At 40.4% G+C, this 19208-nt stretch overlaps 1 protein-coding gene across 1 annotated transcript in view; it reads left to right on the top strand.

The window, feature by feature from the left end:
- Positions 1-19208, top strand: part of LOC129086336 (protein FAM118B-like) — a 40431-nt gene that overhangs the window by 17757 nt on the left and 3466 nt on the right. The window contains exons 2-6 of the mRNA XM_054592798.1: positions 646-741; positions 4313-4565; positions 14487-14714; positions 16370-16498; positions 17788-18073. Coding sequence (XP_054448773.1) covers positions 653-741; positions 4313-4565; positions 14487-14714; positions 16370-16498; positions 17788-18073 — 985 coding nt within the window. The 5' untranslated portion in view covers positions 646-652. The remainder of the gene's footprint in view (positions 1-645; positions 742-4312; positions 4566-14486; positions 14715-16369; positions 16499-17787; positions 18074-19208) is intronic.

The following is a 19208-nucleotide window of genomic DNA, read 5'->3' as shown; positions in this document are numbered from 1 at the left end:
ATGTGTCCTGGCCAGAAATCGATCTGGGGACCTTGCGGTCTACGGGACAACGCTCCAAGCAACTGAGAGACACCAGCCAGGGCAATTTATCACAGTGTGTTTAGCTAGAGAAACATGTCCCACTACTTGTGAGGACACAGTTGTCCAGCAACAAGGAATGTCTAACAGGCAGCAAATGAGTGTTGGTTGCTCCGTCCTTGACCTGCGAATTTTTTTCTTTGGCTGTTAGGGAATGGGTGATTGGGAACTATTAGCACACTTACCTGTGGGTTGTCGTGTTCCAAGTCTTCCCCTGTTTTCTGGGAGAATAAAAGGTATTTCTTAGACTCCACAAAATGACAGCCAGTAATTGACATGAGTTGACTCTGGTTTGGGGTTTTTCAGAGTTGGGCGGGGAGGGGTGGGCCTCTCAGGAACAGAAGCATAATGGCAGTCTGGAGTACCAAATTCATCCTTTCAAAGTTACTTTCTTTTAGGTGAATTTAATTCTTTAAGTTTGGGTCACTCGTGAATTAATGAATTCCTGTTAAGCAGGGTTTACCTTTAGAACACCTTTAGGGTATATAGCTTATTAAAACTGTTTAATGTATATGCTATTTTGAATGGTACATCTAATTGTGGTCCATGGTGTTTAATATATTTTAGAAACTTGATGGCTTCTACAGGGAGCCAGGCCTCTGATACAGACAACATTTTTGGATTCTTCAGTGATGGCGCACCCCCCCCCACCAAAAAGCCCAGGTAAATAGGGGAGGGGAATCTGAGGAGCGAAGCGCATTACCAGTGATGGTAGTTCACAAAAGATCACAGACCTGCTCTGTAGCCTCGTAGTTTTCACTAATTAATGTTGCCCTTTATGTAAAATTAAATTTCTTTTTTGGATCTAATTTTATTTTTTATCAAGATCATGAATGTACATAGTTTTAGAAGCCAGTACTTCAAGGCTCACGATGCCTCACTCATTCCCCCTCAGACACTGTCACTTTCAACTTCTTTATGCGTTTCTCTTGTAGTTACATCCGTGTTTTTAAATGCTGTGTGTACTGCTATATTTCAGTGTTTTGGTTTTATTACTATCTATTTCCGGTTATGGAAGATGAGAATTATGCTTGCTTTCATAGATCTCCCTCCTTGTCTCCCCCCCCCCCCCCCCCAGTATGTTGTATATCACGTTTTTTTGGTTCTTTTTAATATTTACATTACATGGCTTTATAAATAATATTCTTAGATGATCCTAATAATGTGTTATGGTTATATTTCTTGTCCATTTTTGCCTCGAAGTTATTAAAGATTGCCTCTTTTTTTTTTTAATTTAATTTTTGGTTCACTTTGTTTTCTGTGTTCCTGTCAATTTATCTTCAAACTCTGTGACAAAACAGTCAGTCTCCTAGACACACTGACACCTGAGTAACGCACTAGTTATATTTGTTCCGTGGATTCTTCCTCTGGACTGTGCTCCCCTCTGAGCAGCTCCTCTCATGCTGACTGTGCCATTTTTCCTTTCCTGTCACCCTGAGGATTCCTCATTCGTCCCTCCGGCATTGGATCCTATTTCCTGGATCTCATGTCTGTGTGTGTGTGTGTGTGTGTGTGTGTGTGTGTGTGTACTTCATTTAGCTTCCTCAGTTCGCTGACTGTGCCATTTTCCTTTCCTCTCACCCTGAGGATTCCTCATTCGTCCCTCCGGCATTGGATCCTATTTCCTGGATCTCATGTCTGCGCGCGCGTGTGTGTGTGTGTGTGTGTGTGTGTGTACTTCATTTAGCTTCCTCAGTAAGGATGCATAGGAGAAAAGTGTTTGGAAACATTTGAAAAATGCCTTTACTGTACACTTAAATTTATTTGATGATTTGGCAGAGTGTAGAATGTTAGGCAGGAAATTGTTTTCCTTAGAGTTAAGAAGTTATTGCTCATTCTCTGCTAACTCCTAAGTGTTTCTGCCAAAACAGCCCCTCTATGCTGATTCCTGGTCATTTGTGTTATATGACCTCTTTGTGTTTTTTTTTTTTTTATTAGAAGCTTGTAAGGATGGTTATTGTCAGTAACCTCAAAATTTATCAATACATCATTGTGAAATTTTCAGGTTGCTGAGAGTAAAATCATCTAGTTATCAGGTGTTTGTCCCTTTTTATAGCATTCTGTTCATGTTTTATAGATGTATTTTGTGAATCTCTATGAAGATGTCATTGTTTTCTTCTCAGTTTTTCTTCTCTTTCCTTTATTGTCTCTTGTTTCCTCCAAGTTCAAGTTTATCTGCTAGTTTTGTTTTGGTGACATGTTTGTGTTGTGGCCTTTGCCCAAATATAAGGCGACCTTTATACGTCTGCTTATATTTAAAAAGCCAACCAGAGATTGTGTGTGTGCCTAAGGGGCTTGGTCGCTGATGGGCCTCACTGCGGGTATCAAGTACGGGGCAGGCTCCCCCCTGTGAGCAGCTGGGGGCGTCTCCTCTGGGGCTGGCCATTTCCCCCTTGAAGGAGTCCTCCAGCCTCCTGACCGAGTGGGGAATGGGGCACAACTATAAGGCTCACTGCCGGTGTGTGGCAGCCTTCCTCTGGGAGACGGGGGCTGGGGAGAGTCTTCTGTTTCATACACAGACCTTTCCTTGCACAGTGTTCTCACATTGAGAATCCTCTGGTTCAGCCTTTCTGGAAGGCAAGCTCCAGTCTCAGAATTCTGCCCACTTGGTACGGCCTTGCCATGAATTTGCCTGTTTGGGCCCTGCCAGCCCCCCACCTTCAGGTACTCCCGGACAGCCCCAGGGTTCTGCAGAGGGCAGCAGCTCTGACCCTACGGCTTCTAAAGTTGTGGCCACCTCTGTTGTCTGCTCTCAGCGTTGCCAGTTCCACTTTTTATGAATTGATGTCTTCTAAAAAAATTTAATATTATTTAGTGGTTTTAGAAAGAACCAGAGATGAAAAGCAACTGAAATTTTTTCTTTTTAATTGAAAGTCTTAAATTAGGAAAACATACCTCAAATCTATAATGTAGGAGGTAAAAATTTCAAACAGTACAGCACAATCAAGTGAAAAGTAAAATTTTTTTCTCCCCAGTCCCCAGAGTGAACCACTATGTACAGTTCTTGTAAATCCTTCTAGAAATTTTCTGAGTCTATATTTGTGTTTGCTTCACTGTCTTGATTCCCTTGAACTGAAAATCATTTTTCATCACTTGCTTCTAATACCTAATACCATCTTTTCCAATAAAATTGTGAGATTAGGAGCTCCATTTTGCTCATAAATACATCCCTGGTGCCTATGATACAGTGTCTGGTACTTTATACATTTTTCATATTTGTTGAACGACTGAATGCAGGAGTTAGGGATAGGGAAGTTATTTACTGTTTTCCCAAAGCTTAAAGTGTTGTTCTTTCTTAGGTTATGCCAAAATGCTGATCCTGTTTCCCTTTATTTTATTGTTTGGACAGAAGGTTGACAAAGACAGTTTCTTGGGGGAGAAAAATATGCCTCAGCAAAAAGTAAAGCATATCAGTATATTTCAAACAGATTGGATTATAGCCTGCAGAATGAAGGGGGTGGAGAACAAAACACAGAACCTGTGCCCGGTCTGTCTCGCAGGGACACGTCAGGACAGAACTCTGTGCTCACCCTGGTGAGAAAGTGATGGTTTTCACTTTATGTCATATCCATTGAAGAGTTATTTCTATGTTTATGTAGGTTCTTGAGGCTCCTCCTGTGTTTTTAGAATTCTCTTGGCCACTTTTTTCTTTCCCTTTGGCCTGAGGACACCCAGACCAAATTGAAGGCAAACTTGTTCCCACGTTTGACTGTCCTGCTCAATTTTAGTCAAGCTCATTTTTATCTTAATAATGTTCACAAAATTTGGGCTTAACATTTTTCATTGGCCGCCTTTCGTCTCCTGCTTTGTTTCTCAACAACAGTAGTTAGATTTGTATGGGGTTCTGTTCTCTCAGGAATCTACATCAGACATGTTCTTTGAAATATAATGCTGGTTTAAAATATAACGTAGCAAAACTCAGCTGAGTTGTAATATAATTGGAGTTTTTCCTGGTATTAGTGGGTTTTCTTAGATTGAGAGGTCTGTGAAGAAGAAAATTGATTTTAAGATGCCTTTTTAGGATTCCTGAAAAAGGTTTATGACTGTTTTTCAGCAGGCTGGCACAGCACTCTGGTCTTTGTGCATAAGCTGTTTTGGAGAGGTGTCAGAAACTGGCACTGGCCATCTTTGCAGCTATAAAAGTCACAGCTGAAAACTGTGGTTTTAGACAGTCTGTCTGTGTGCCCCGTATCTGTTGGATGTTCCCCATCCTCTCTTTTGTTAACTTTTTTAGGAAGCTACTTCCAAGCTTAAAAAGTAAGAAGCCTCAGGAGCTCGTGCTGGTGATCGGGACAGGCATAAGTGCTGCGGTAGCGCCGCAGGTGCCAGCCCTGAAGTCCTGGAAGGGCTTGATTCAGGCCTTGCTGGATGCTGCCATTGATTTTGATCTTCTAGAAGATGAGGAGAGCAAAAAATTTCAGAAGTGTCTCCACGAAGACAAGAATCTTGTTCATGTTGCCCATGACCTCATTCAGAAACTCTCTCCTGTGAGTACCCTGTCATTTGAACTTTGCCAAAGCCATCTGATGCATGTGAGTGGGATCAGATATTCATTTCCAGCATGTAGATTTGCATAGCATTTGCCTCTTCTGCAAAATATCTGTTGATGGATCTCATTCATGGTGTTGTCTTTTGATCCCATTTTAGTATGTGGTATATTTGTGTGTGCGCGTGTATGTGTGTTTGTGTGTGTGTGAGAGAGAGAGTGTGGTGATGACTACGATGATGTTGTTGTTGAGGCCTTTCTGTGTAAAAAAATGAGACCACTGTTCCATTGTGGCTGTATTTTGAGTTTACTTTTTCTGCACTCACTACTAAAAAAGCTGTGTTCACTGGCATTCATGCTTTTTAGGAAACGTCAGAAAGATTAGGGATAGTTCTCATTTTATGGATGAAGCAATACAAGTTTTTAAGGTTCTTTTAAAGGCAGTCACTCAAAATACTTATAAGGAATTTTGTCTTGCTTGATCAAACTGAGTTGGATGCCAAATTCCTAATGGCTAAAGAGCCTCCTTGTCTTGTTCTGTCTTATAAATGTCTTAAAAATAAGGATTTACTTAAATATTTGGAAATAATAGAATAGCCAAAGTATAAGTCAAGTGCACCTTAAATATGTATGTGTATGAACTGTTACTCCTTGAAGAGTTAGTTATCAGTGTTTACCTGCCCCCTCCCCAACCCACGCAGTCCTAAGTCCTATAGGAAAGAAGTGTCATGAAGAGTTAGCCTAAAAGACATGGATTTAAAAGTAATTTCCTCCGGGTTCATGACTCATTTTAGAAACTTAGGGCCTTTTTTCACTTCTTCTTTTCATTTCCTTGTCCTTAATTGGGATAAGTTGTTACTAACTTAGAACAATGTAAAGAATTAACAGGCTGTAAAGAGCTCATGGTACCTTCATCTTATACCATATACAGAAATTAACTCAAAATGGATTAAAGACTTAAATATAAGAGATAAAACTATAAAACTCTTAGAAGAAAACAAAGGTCTAATACTTTATGACCTTGGATTTGGCAGTGGTTTTTTAAACATGACACCAAAAGCACACACATGTAACAGAGGAAAAAGCAGATAAACTGCACTTCACCAAAGTTAAAAACTGTTAGGCTCCAAGAACACTACCAGGAAAGTGAAAATACAGCCCCAGAATGGGAGAAAATATTAGCACTTCATATATCTCGTAAGGATGTAGTACCCAGAATATATAAAGAACTGTTCCATTTTAACAGTAAAAACGCTAATTCAGTTCAAAAATGGCAAAATATTTGAATAGACATTCCTCCAAGGAAGATACACAGTTGGTCAATGAGTACATGAAAAGATGCATGACATCATTAGTCATTAGAAAAATGCACATTAAAACCACATGAAATACCATTAGGATGGCAGGAATGGAAAAGTCAGTAAGTGTAGGCAAAGATGCAGAGAAATAGGAAGCTCCATACACTGCTGGGGATGTGAAATGGTGCAGATAATGTGGAAGACAGTCTGGCAGTTCCTCAAGTAATTAAATATAGTTACCATATGACCCAGCAGTTCCACTTCTAAATATATATACCCAAGAGAAATGAAAACATATGTTCATAATAAACTTGTATGTGAATGTTTATAGCATGACTCATAGTAGCCAAAAGGTAGAAATAACCCAGATGTCCATCACCTGTCAAATGGGTAAACAAAATGTGGCATATTCATACAATCGAGTATTGACCATAAAAAGGAATTAAGTACTAAGAGATGTTACAACATGAACAGACTTTTAAAACATTATGCTAACTGGAAGTCAGTTGTGAAAGACAACATATTAGATGATTCCATTCATAGAAAATGTCCAGAACAGGCAAATCCATTAGGGGCAAGGAAGTAGTTGCCTAGGGCTGGCGCAGGGCTGGAGGGCAGAGGGATGGTAAGTGGTGCAGGGGCTTTTTTGAGATGATCAAAATGCTGTAAAGTGGACTGGTGACAGTTGCACATATTGGTAAATCTACAAATAATCATTGAACTGTACGGGTTACATAGGCAATTTGTAGGCTATGTGAATTGTATCTCAATAAAGCTGTAAAAATAAAGCTAAAAGGTATATGATTCAGTAGAAAGTGAGAGTAGCTATATTAGTATCTGTTAAAGTACACTTGAGCAGAGAGGAAGGAAAATGTATTTTTTTAATGTCCCAAAATATATGAAATTATTGTCATATAAAAGGTAATTTAAGAGTATAGATACAAAAAATGTAAGGGATTAAAATATTAAAGATGTGTGTGAACCAGTTTATTAATAAAAATGCTATTTTTCTGGAAAGAAAAGAAAAAAAAAAGAGCTCATGATGGAAAGAAGAAGTACTAGTCCCAAAAGACTAGATGTTAAGAAGTCGAATTTCAGACTAGGACCCTGCAGTTTTGCTTTGCCACCCTATTATCTTGTCTGTAGTTGTCAGTTATCCATTCAAAAGATCTCCTGAGAAGGGAAAACATAATTTCCCTAGTTTGGGATTAGTTATAATTGAAAGTAATGAGAAGATTTAAAGTCAGTGTCACTAAATATATACCAACCAAATATGTCAAAGTAAGATCACTACCTATCTGTGGATGATGATTTATCATTGACCTTAAATTATAGTTGTAGAATAGTGTCAGTCCTAATAGAGTAGCAATTGTTAAACTTTTTTGGGTCAAGACTCCAAAATTAAAAATTAAAATTGAGAAAGTTTTAAAATAATTCATTTTAAAACAATAGTAAACTTATTATATGTTAACATGAATGTTTATGAAAAATAACTTTTTTTAAAACAATTTGTGAGAAGAGTAATAATTCACAATTTTGCAAATCTCTTAATGCCTGGCTTAATAGAAAACAGCTGGGTACTCATACCTGCTTTATATAGTCAGTCTGTTATATTTGTGTTGGTTTGGTTTAATATAAGTAAAAAAAAATCAGGTCCCACAGATGCATAGCTGGAAAAGAAAGAAGTATAGATATTCTTTGTTTATACTACACCAGAAATTCAGTAAGTGGTGGCTTCCTAAAGATTAATAACAATATGGATACTTCCAGTCAAGATGGCAGCATAAGCGGACATGGCTCACTTCTTCGCACAATCACAGCCAAATTACAACTAAAATGTAGACCACCCATCTCTCAGAACTGACATAAATTGAGTTGAATGGAAGTCTGACAACTATGGATTTAAAGAAACCACATCCATCTGCAATGGTAGGAGAGGCAGAGATGTGGAACAGGCTGGTCCCATATCCATGTGTGGTGGGTAAAAATTTGGGAGGAATATCTTGGAGGAGTCCTGGCCCAACTCCAAGCCCCCCAGCCCAGGGTTCCAGTGCCAGGAAGATAAGTCCCCACAACTTCTGGCTGCAAAAACCAGCGGATTGAGTCAGTGGAAGAAACTGCTGGAGCCCCAGGCATTTCCTCTTAAAGAACCACACACAGACTCACCTACTCAGGCTCAGTCCCTCTGAGCTGCGGCGACGGGGTGGCAGCCTGAGGGGCACCTGTGGTGTGCAGGGGGAGACTGAGGTGTCTGGTACCAAGGAGAGCAGAGGCCTTTGTCCCTTTTCTGGGCCCTTCCCCCATAGAGCCAGCACACTGGTGCCATATCTAAGATTCCATAAGCCTGGCTAACACTGTTTGACCCACTTTGGAGATCCCTAGGTACTCTCCCCCCTGCCAAACGCCCCCCGCCCCCGCAACTTACAGGCCCACCCAAGCTGCTTTTCCATGTGGATGGTCTTGGTTTGCACTTCACTACTTCTTAAATCCTCTCAAACAAGCAGCAGCTGGCCTCAGTGAGCCCCAGACCCAGAACTAGCAGCCTAGATTCACAGCTTGGCCTCTCCTGGAAATCTCCAAGCGCAGCACAAGTAGCAGCCATCTCAGATGGCTTTATACCTCAGGCAGGGTGGCCCGGGCAGAACAGAGGTGGGGGCTGACCTTGGCCTGCACCACCCAGGAAACCCCAGAGCCTGTGCACCCAGTGGACAGCTACAGACCACCACACCTGCCCCTGCCCAGATGATCCCTCATGGAGGGTGAAGGTCAGTGGTAAGTGGTAAGTCCTTGCAGCTGACTGGCCTGGGTAAATCCCTCCCATTGATCTGCCAACAGCAACCAAGACTCAACTACAAGAGGAGGGTGTACTCAGCCCACACGAAGGGTGTACCTCAAACACCCAGCTTGAGTGATAGGGGAGGCTGTGCCACTGGACCCTGCAGGACACCTACTACATTAGGCCACACTGCCAAGACACGGAGTCAAAGCAGCTCTACCTAACACATAGAAATAAACACAGGGAGGCTGCCAGAACAAGGAGACAAAGACACATGAAAGAACAGATCAAAACTCCAGAAAAAGAGCTTAATGAATTGGAGATAAGCAATCTACTAGATGCAGAGTTCAAAACCCTGGTTATAAGGATGCTCAAGGAACTTAGTGAAGACCTTAACAGTGTAAAGAAAATCCAGTCAAAAACAAAGGGTACATTAATTGAAATAAAAAACAATTTATAGGAAACAACAGTAGAGCAGATGAAGCTGAGAATCACATCAATGATGTGGAACAAAAGGAAGCAAAGAACAACCAATCAGAACAAGAAGAAGAAAAGAGAATCCAAAAAGACGAGGATAGTGTAAGCAGCCTGTGAAACAACTTTAAGTAATCTAAGATTTGCTTCATAGAGGCGCCAGAAGGAGGAGAGAAAGGACAAGAAATTGGAAATATATTTGAAAAATAATGAAAGAAATCTTCCATAATTTAGTGAAGGGAATAGACATGCAAGTCCAGGAAGCAGAGTCCCAAACAAGATGGATGCCCACCCTAAGACACATCAGAGTTAAAATGCCAAAGGTGAAAGATAAAGAGATGGGAGGGCGGGTATGGGAGAATGGGTGAGAGAGGTGAGAGGATTAAGAAGTACAACTAGGTGGTTACGGAGTAGCCTTGGGAATGTCAAGTACAGTGTAGGAAAGAGAGTAGCCAAAGAATTTACTGAACGAGGTGGGGGGATTGCCTGAGGGAGGGGGCGGTGCTGGGTGGAGGGAGGATAAGGGGGGGGAATCAGGACAACTGTAATAGCATAGTCAATAGAATAGAAAAAATTTTTAAAAAGATTACTAACAATATGGAACCTGAAGTCAAATCATATCCATATTAATGGTTATCTGAATTTGACCTTTTTCCATTCTGTTGCATTAGGTAAATCCATCGGTCTATCTGGCACATAGAATGAATCTTTTACCCGTATGTGATTTTGTAACATGCATTGGTCATTTGGAAAATACTAGTTCACTGAGTTATACATGGCTTCCAAATGTTGAAACATTTCACTGCACAATAAAACAGTGCACCCTAATACTGCCACCAATCTCATCGCAGAGATTCGAAAACTGTCTAGCTCATTGTGGCAGATAAAAGTTTTCTAAAATGCCGATTTTTGCTTGAAACCTGAGATTTCATCATAGGCAACAGTGACAGCAATCAGTACTTGTTCATCATAGGCTCCTGTTGTTCATTTTTGAGAAAAATGCCTGAGAATACCCAAATCGGAATAACCGTCATTTGTCAGTCACTGAAGTAAAAGTGTTTGATGAAAAAGAAGATGGCTAGTTCAATTAACAGTTCAAATAATCACACAAGTGTTTTGCCTTGGAGACAGCCATCATACTTCAGTACACAGAAGTGCTTTGTGCAGATTTCCTGTTTCTTCCTACAGAATATTAGAAGGACAAGGTACTCAGGAGTCAAGATTTAATACAGTTAATTTTTTACTGCGTCATGAGGGACATCCTTAAGTGAAACTGGTTTTTTCCATACTGAAAGTCTTCGGTAATGAAGAACACAATGGTTACTGGAGTTTGCCAGAGCCAAACTGACGACCGCGAGGAGCAAATGCTTTGAGAATGGCAGTTTTGCAGCTTATTTCATACATTAGAATCAAAGGAGGAGACATAAGCGGTTATGTGAAATCCATTGGTGACAGATTAGGGAGGCAGGACAAAGCAAAGCAGGGGGAATTTCTGGGGTTGGATAAAGAGTAAAACAGATACAGACACGCTTCTTTTCCATTGGTGGGTATGGGATAGTTGATAACACAGCACATAGAGATGGTGCGCGTGGGGGTGGTAGAGGTACAAGTTAACAATGAAGGGTTCTCTGGTCTCCTGCTCTTGTGGGGAGTTGCGCCCTGAGGAGTGTGGAAAAGGAGGATTACTCTGACCTTCCAAACGTCTGTTACCAGAGGAAAAAAAAAGAGACATGCTCAGTTAATGTAAATACTGACCTTTGCCCAGGAAACTACAGGCATGACTATGCGCTATGACTCACTTTCAGTTAGGAATTGTGATGTTCAGACCATCCTGTGTGGTTGCTTTCAGTGTCTGAGTTTGTAAGCCGGCCATACTGACCTCCCCTGAGCTTGTGAGGTTTGGTATGTGGCCTCTTTTGGTTTACATAAGAAATTAATAGTATTGCCTTTTTTTTTTTTTTTTTTTTTTAGCTTTGATAATGGTGTTGCTTGTTTTGTTTTATCTGTAAAGGGGAGTCCTCTTTTCGGGAACCTACTGAAGTATTGGATGAAATGATATGATACCTAGGAATCGCTTTGAAAAATGTAGTGAAGTGGGGAAGGGGGAAGGTGGATGGGATTTAGGTTAAACCAGATCGGCTGTGGTGTGATTATCGTTCAGACGGGGTGATGGGTATGTGGTGGTGGTTTTTAAATAATCTTTTTACTTTTGTGTAAGTTTGAAACTGTCCATATTAAAAACACACACAGACACACACAAGAATCTAACAACAGTAACATGGAGAGAGTTAACAGGCCCATCTACTGAGCCAGTTTCTTACAGCAGGGAAGTAAGTAACATTGTCCTCAATGCAGAGAGCATTCAGAATCAGAAAAAAATGCCATTTAAGGAAGCCCTGGGCAAATCGTTTTACTTCTCAGAATCTCTTGGCACCTATGAAACTGGGGTTTTGTGAAGAATAAGTGAGATAACGAATATAAAGTGTCTGGCACATAGTAAATGCTCTATAAGTGTTAGAATATAGGTGAAGGAGTCAGGTTTATGTTTGTTTTCACTTGGGGATCAGAAGGATGAGAGGCACAGGGCAGAAGGAAACGAAGCAGCATTGGCTTCAGTTTCCTGTTTGAAATGAATGAGAAAATATTCATGGAAGTTGTGTGGGAGTTCGGCATTTCCTTTTGACCGTGGAAATGCCTTTTGTTTTCATTCCTTTGTCCTGATTCAGAGAGGCCACTGGTGGGAAATTTAGTTCCGAGTCACCTGCTTCGAGAGATAAAAATGTTCATTTCTTTTTTAAGTCCAAAGAAATCAGTGAAATGACGGAAGAACCTCTTTTCTTCCTTTCTGTGTTGATACACAAAATGTAATATTAAAGAAATAGGACTGAAAGACAGCTAGCTAAAACAAGTGACTCGTGGCATTTATTTCCAGGCTTTAACCTTTTGTATTTCTTTTCTTAGAAGCAAGAAAATACATTCCACACCCATGATTAGCTGATTGTATACCCAGGCGTTTTCATCTGTGTGCATAATGATTAAACTGGTGCTTGAATATAGTGTTATATAACTGTGTGTGCATGAATTGGAGTCCAAAATAAGTTATAAAACACAAGAAAACTAAACATATTCTTAATTTTAAACGTAATTTTGCTTTTTTGAATAGGTATTGTTTATACACATTGCCCGAGTCCAAATGAGGTGAAAAGGTTTATGTGCATCACAGTGCCCCCCCCCCCCCCCCCGCATCGGTGCCTGCCTCCTCTCTGCCCAGGCTCGCCCCCCAATAGGTCCCCAGTCTTGCCAGCTCTTTGAGTGTCCTCCTTGTGTTCTTTCTGCAAAAAGAAGCAAACAGGACTATATTCTCATCTCACTGCCTTCATCCCCTGTGTCAACAGGTAGCACTCTAGGCACCCTGCCCTGTACCCCCTTTGTTTTGCTTACCAGGGTGTCCTGGCAGTCTTCCCATGCCAGCCTCCTGTGTGTGCGCGCTGGGCTTCTCTCCGTCTCCTACTGTTGCAGATAACCAAGCAGTGGTAACCTTGTATATGTCATTTCATTTGTTTGCAATTACATCTGTGGGATATATTCCTAAAAATGGAACTTCAAAATTATAAGGTAAATGAATTGTAATTTTGATAGACATTAAAGGGGCACTGTATTTTTCATAACAAACAGAAAAGTGCCTGACATTCAATAGTAATTGACTCTTGTATGTAGTGAAAATCAATAATTGAGGTTATAAATTCTTCACTGTTTATTACTGATCAGAGTGCTCTTTTTTTTTTTATTGTATATCCAGGTGTTTCTTTCTTTGTGCATAATGACTAATAACTGGTGCTTGAATATAGTGTTATATAACTGTGTGTGCATGAATCAGAGGCTAAAATGAAGTTATAAAACACAAGGAAGACCTTTAAATAACTGTATTTACTTAATTTTAAATTTGTTAGAGTCCTCTGTTGGTTGTCTGTGGGCTGCTACAATATGTGATGGAATTATTTGTGCCCTTATGTAATGAGAATGGACCAAAGTTAAAATACATTCTTAGCCACATAAATTATGGGCCATGTATATTTAGCACTGGAAAAGAATCTTTGAGCCCCCTGACAACAGGGTGCAGTGAGGAGCCTGTCTAGTAGTAGGTGTCACATGGACCAGGGACTGACATCTGAGCGTGTCACCACCACGGAGAGGCACTGTTTCACCTCTGCTCAAATTTTTCTTCTGTGGATGTATTTGATCAGCATAAATAATTGATAATTTTATAATATACTTTGAAAAAGGAGGAAAAGGATTTGGTAAATTGAAGTATGTTTTATGAATCTGCTTCCATGGTTCTATGGAAACAGGTCTTTATCTTGAGCATTGCTTATTAGAAATATGCACAAAGAGAACCAGAAAGGGAGGGAGACCAGCATCTAGCAGCAAAGCTCAGGGACTTGGGAGTTTGAATGGGGAACACTGGGGCCTTTCTGACATCACCTAAGGCGATGATATTGCAGGAATAGATAGGGAGCAGGTCTGTATTACAGCATATTACAGAGCCACTTTCCCTTTCAGATTCCTTTTGTTCCAGGGGCCACTTTATCTTTCCACCTGAGATTGGTATTGTGTTTCCTCATTAGTCCACAGAGATATTTACATATATTCAGAATGAATCTGGGAAAGCAGTTATTTAAATAAACCATATGTTAAGAAATAGGGAATCTGCTTAGAACTGACATTTGGTATTTTTAACAGTTGAAAAATGAAGATGTTTGAGAGCCTTTCTAAATACTAAATATTCTTCCTAGTAATACTAAGTATTCTTCCTGTAAACAAATCGCTAAATTATGCAAGGGAAAAAAAACAGGCAGGGAGAAAGTAAGTTTTTCCATAGCATCCATAGCATAAACATCCAAATCCGTAGGCAGCTGTAAAAAACTCCTGGGATTAGAAAAAGAGGTGCTAAACAACATTTAGAGGTGTCTCATATTAGTTATTCCCTAGTTAAAGATTACAAAAGTACGTATTGTTTTCTTTCCTAGGGGCAAATTAGAGGGCAGTTGGTGCTGTGCTCTCTCCCCCAGCATTGCAGTTAGCCCTGGTAGTAACTGACATCTCTTGGCCATGCCCATTTCTTCATTCTGTGAAAGTGTCTGTTTGCAGAGCTGGTGCTTGTTTGCATGTGATGTAGTAGTGCGATGCTCCTGGGCATTGTGCTGGGAACTTTGCATGTATCATCCTGTTTTCCTTATAACCTGTGAGGTAGGCAATATAGTAACCCTTATTTTAGGAACAAAGTATCTTTCAGAAAATTGCTATTACTGTTACTAAGGCAAATGATGTACCAAAACACCTCGCATTAATTTTTCTCTTTCAACTCCCTCCCCAGCGTACTAGTAATGTTCGATCCACGTTTTTTAAGGACTGTTTATATGAAGTATTTGATAACTTGGAATCGAAGATTGAAGACTCTGGGAAACAGCTGCTACAGTCAGTTCTCCACCTGATGGAAAACGGAGCCCTGGTGTTGACTACAAATTTTGACAATCTCCTGGAACTGTATGCAGCAGATCAGGGAAAACAGCTTGAATCCCTTGACCTTACTGATGAAAAAAAGGTAAAAAGTAAAGCATTAGTCTATGCTTCAGGCTCATGGAGAAAACCTGTTTTCTGGTTGGTACAGTGTGTAGTACTTGCATTTATGGAGAGGTAGAACAGAAGCTTCTCCCAGGCTGGAGTTTGTTTGGGTTTTTTTGAGATAAAATCAACCTACAGTAAAACTCACAGATCTTAAAAGAGTTCAGTTTCTGAGTTTTGACAGTTTCACCCAATTTTAAAGCAAGAAGCAGGAAGTCATTTGAACTATATGATCTCTGTAATACCTGATATTATCAGGTGAGTATAACGTTGACTTAGAATTTTGTCTTAGAATATGTTCTTTATGCCAACTTCATCTGGAAATGAATGAAAACTACATTATGACTCTGGAAGACCACCTTGTGTCCGATGTTTCTTTCTCTCTCTCTTCTCCTTTCCTCTCTCTCAAATTACTAAATATAAATTTTTTTAAATAAATGATTGAATGAAAATCAGAAATTAATGGCTAGAAAGTGTCTGCACTGTTTCTGATATAATCCTAAAGAGCTTGCCCAGCATTAGAAGCATCAGGCCTTTTCAAAGTGAAGGATACCTATCAGGACATTTTCCCTCTCATTTTCATCCTGGATTGCCAAGATTTATTTTGTATTTTTAGTCCACATTAGGGGCAATATTAAAGTTTAATAGTTAAAGCCATTGACTGGTAGTCAGGATGGGGCCTAATAATATTCAAATTTTAAATCCCTGTGTCTCTTGACTGTTTTTCCAAATTCATACCTTATTACTCTAGGATGTTACATGAATAAATTTTACTGTCGCGAGTCCTTGGGAAAATGGAACTATGGAAGTCAGGTGGCGGTCTGAATGATTAATCTTCATTGGTAGCTTTTTAGGTAACTCAAGTGACTGAACTGATAGCTTTACTGTTCATCATTTGCTGCACAAGAAACCACTCTGAAACTTTGTGGCTTAAAACAACATTTTATTTCCCCACAGTGATGGGAATTAGTCTTTTGAGCCGTGCTCAGTGGGCAGGTCTTTCGCTGGTTATGCGGTTACCGTCGTGCCTGCAGTCATCTGGTGGCCAGGCCACAGCTGGCCGGGCGGCAGAAGACGGCCTCGCGTCTGTGCCTGCCGTTGCAGACAGTTGGCTGGACCCTGCATCTCTGACAGGCTAGCCCAGGCTTCTACACAGGGCAGCTGGGTTCTAAAAGCAGCAAGAGAGAAATAAGACTCATTGTGCCAACCTTTTTTTAAGCTTCTGTTCGCGTTGTGTTGATTGATGCCCTGGCTGAAGCAAGCCATGAGGCCAAGTAAGTGTGAAAAGGGACTACACAAAAAGCTTGATTTCTTGGGGATTGTTCCTGAAACAGTCATTTGTTTCTCTCATGGGTGTCCCCAGTGGAAAGGGCCCCTATCGTTTCTGCAGTGATGACAAATACATTCTAGTTTTTGATTGTTGCTTTCCATGTGGTATCACCGGACTTGCTGCCATCAGTCCTAACAGTCATGCCTGAGATGGAAGCTGAAGCCACATCAGGTTTTGCCCTCTTGCTCTGTGATATATCATGAAACTAGAGAGTTACGTCAGAAGCCTTGACATCTTGCCCATTGGGACCTTGAAGCCAGTGTTCAGCCCTGCCACCCAGGTTGAGCTGTATTTGTGTTGTGCAGGTCCTGGAGTGGGCACAAGAGAAGCGGAAGCTGAGCGTGTTACACATCCACGGGGTCTACACCAATCCTAGTGGCATCGTCCTTCATCCCGCTGGGTATCAGAACGTGCTCAGGAATGCTGAGGTCATGGTGAGTGGTGCCGATCTTGCTGGTCTTCCTGGGAAACCTCTTAAGTGTTCCATTGGTCTTCAGGGGGTGACATTTTCTTTTCATTGATTAAAAGTTGGAAGGTCACATTTTGTGTCCTGTGCCCTCAGCCTGTTGGTATGCATGCCATCTTAGGAAATGTACTCTCCAGGTACCAAGCTGTGCGGTTTTTGTTTGCTGTTGGGTGACAGCTAACTGGTGGCACTTGGTCATGGTCACCATCTTCACAAATGAAAAGTACATTATTTCCCTTATTTATTGTTTGGTTTATCATAGTATTAATAACTCTCTCTCTGCCAATAATAATTTATGTAGCTTTTTATTGACCCAGTAGCTACTAAAGCATACATTCTAAAGTACTTTTGTGTAAATGATGATGGGTTTGTATTGAATTACCACACTTACTCAAACTTACTGCTCAGTGGGAAAAAATTTGGATGAGGTGATGAAGAGGAGTTTATCTTCTTTGTTGATCTTCGGAGATGTAAGTTTTAGACTTGCTCACACATGTATCTTCGAACCCAAAACCTCTCCCATGCCAGTCATATGTGGGAGTAATTCATTGGCCCCCAACTCTGAAACCAGTATATACTAGCAATTTCAGGTCTGGGTCACTTAGAATGATTGTATCTACGTGATGTGGCAAAAGACAGACCATGAGAGAAAGTGTAAAAGCCTTCTTTTTTCCCCACATACTGTTTCCCTGACATCTGTTGGAACTGCATTCATCACTGACACTGAGTGATCACTTAAGCAAAATAATTTCTAATGTACTTATATTTTAAGCAAGAAGCAGGAATTCATATTAATGTTTTCATAATAATGTTTTCAGTATCAGACTTCCCTAGAGAAAATCTGGTGATGAAATTATCTTCACTGGTTCAGTTTCTAAGGCAAATATAGTCCAGAAAATGAAAAGAGTTAAGATATAGTGAAGACCTACTGGTTGCCTTATGGCCTTTGGGCACATCGTTCTATGCAATAAACTGCAAGGTCACTAGACCCGTGCTAACCCAGAGAAACCCTGAATAGAGAGCCAGCAGGAGAATGCCAGGTAGGGATAAGCTGTAGACCAATCCTCAAGTTATAGTAATAAACAAGAAGGAGGTCAGATTTGGGGACTTATCTGTTCTTTAAAATCTTGGTTCAATGGGGACCACAGTTTTTTAAAGGGAGCGGTTTCAACGATGGCCCTGTTGACTTCTTTATTTCAGACAGGCCTTGCGTGTGTGTTCATGGCGTTGTTAATATGTTGTTTCTTTTCCTGCAAGAGAGAGATTCAGAAACTGTATGAAAACAAGTCATTTCTCTTCCTGGGCTGCGGCCAGACTGTGGATGACACCACTTTCCAAGCCCTCTTTCTGGAGGCTGTCAAGCACAAATCTGACTTAGAACATTTCATGCTAGTTCGGAAAGGAGATGTGGATGAGTTCAAGAAGCTTCGAGAAAACATGCTGGACAAAGGGATTAAGGTTATCTCCTATGGCAGTGAATATGCTGACCTTCCAGAATACTTCAAGCAGCTGACCTGTGAAATCGCCATGAGGGGCCGATCAGGTGAGAGGCACCCTGAGGCCAAAGGGTCTGAGAGCAGCAGCTCGTCAGCCCTGCGTGTATGTGTCACGGGTGGAATCATTACCAAGATGAGGCTGAGGTGTATCATCCTAACCAAACTGGGGGCGAGATTGGGTTTGGTCTGCAGGCTTGACCTAACGTGGTGTTTGGATAGGAGGAAAATAGGCAGGTCGAGTACAGAAGTGGGGAAAAATAAAAAAAAAAATTCAGCCTCATTAGTTATCGCTGAGATGTGATTAGAATTTAGATTTCAAAATAGAAAAGAATGGTGACTCAATTTTGGCTGTAAGGGAAAAAACACATTCATGTTGGAGTATGTTCAAACTTTTCAAACCTTCGACCCAGAAATTCCATTTGATACAATTAATTTTAGGAGAAATTTCTTATCAATGTTGTATATAATGGAAAATATTGGAAGCAACCTAAAATGTTTTACTTAATAGGGAAATCTGTAAATACTCCAGTATTTATTTAATTGATAAAATACAGTGAAGCTACAAAAGGGGAAATGTTTTTATTGTCCAAAAAGATGTCAGAGACATAATATTGTGAGTGAAGCGGAGGAAGCAGGTTGGAAGACACCGTGGTCAGTCGGTCCCATTCATAGAAAATTATAGACACTCTTTTTTGTTTGTGTGTATAATAGAGAAATATCTGCAATCATGGTTACTAAATTAACTGTGGTTATCTTTACATTCTAGGACTTAAGGGTTTTAAAAATATATTTTGTTTCTGTGTTAGCATTTTCTGTTGTACAGTGATTACACACGATCTTTATAAAAACAGGTGGAAAAAACACGCACTTTCAGATGCCCTTTGGAAAGTGTTATGGTGGTGGTAAAGTCAGAGGTTGGGGTGCCCCTCACTCTACATTTTACATCTGGCTTCTAATAAGAAAGCCAAGTGGGGATTAAAGGTTCAGTGATTAATGGTGCCAGGCAAGTCCAACAACCCTACAAAAATATGAAACTTTATGGTATCAACTAAATTGAAGAGTGCTTTTTAAAACCTTACTTTGAATAAAGCCAGGCCCCAGGACATGACCATTCTGACCCAACACCAGATTCTAAACAAACTTTGCTGTTGTACTTTAGATTATATACTCGAAAAGTTTCAC

Source organism: Pteronotus mesoamericanus, unplaced genomic scaffold (genome assembly GCF_021234165.1).
Source record: "Pteronotus mesoamericanus isolate MK-2021 breed Mesoamerican mustached bat unplaced genomic scaffold, CSHL_Meso_final scaffold_371, whole genome shotgun sequence".
In the NCBI taxonomy this organism is placed as follows: Eukaryota; Metazoa; Chordata; class Mammalia; order Chiroptera; family Mormoopidae; genus Pteronotus; species Pteronotus mesoamericanus.
Note: the sequence above shows the minus strand (reverse complement) of the source record. Positions and strands in the feature narration are given on the sequence as shown.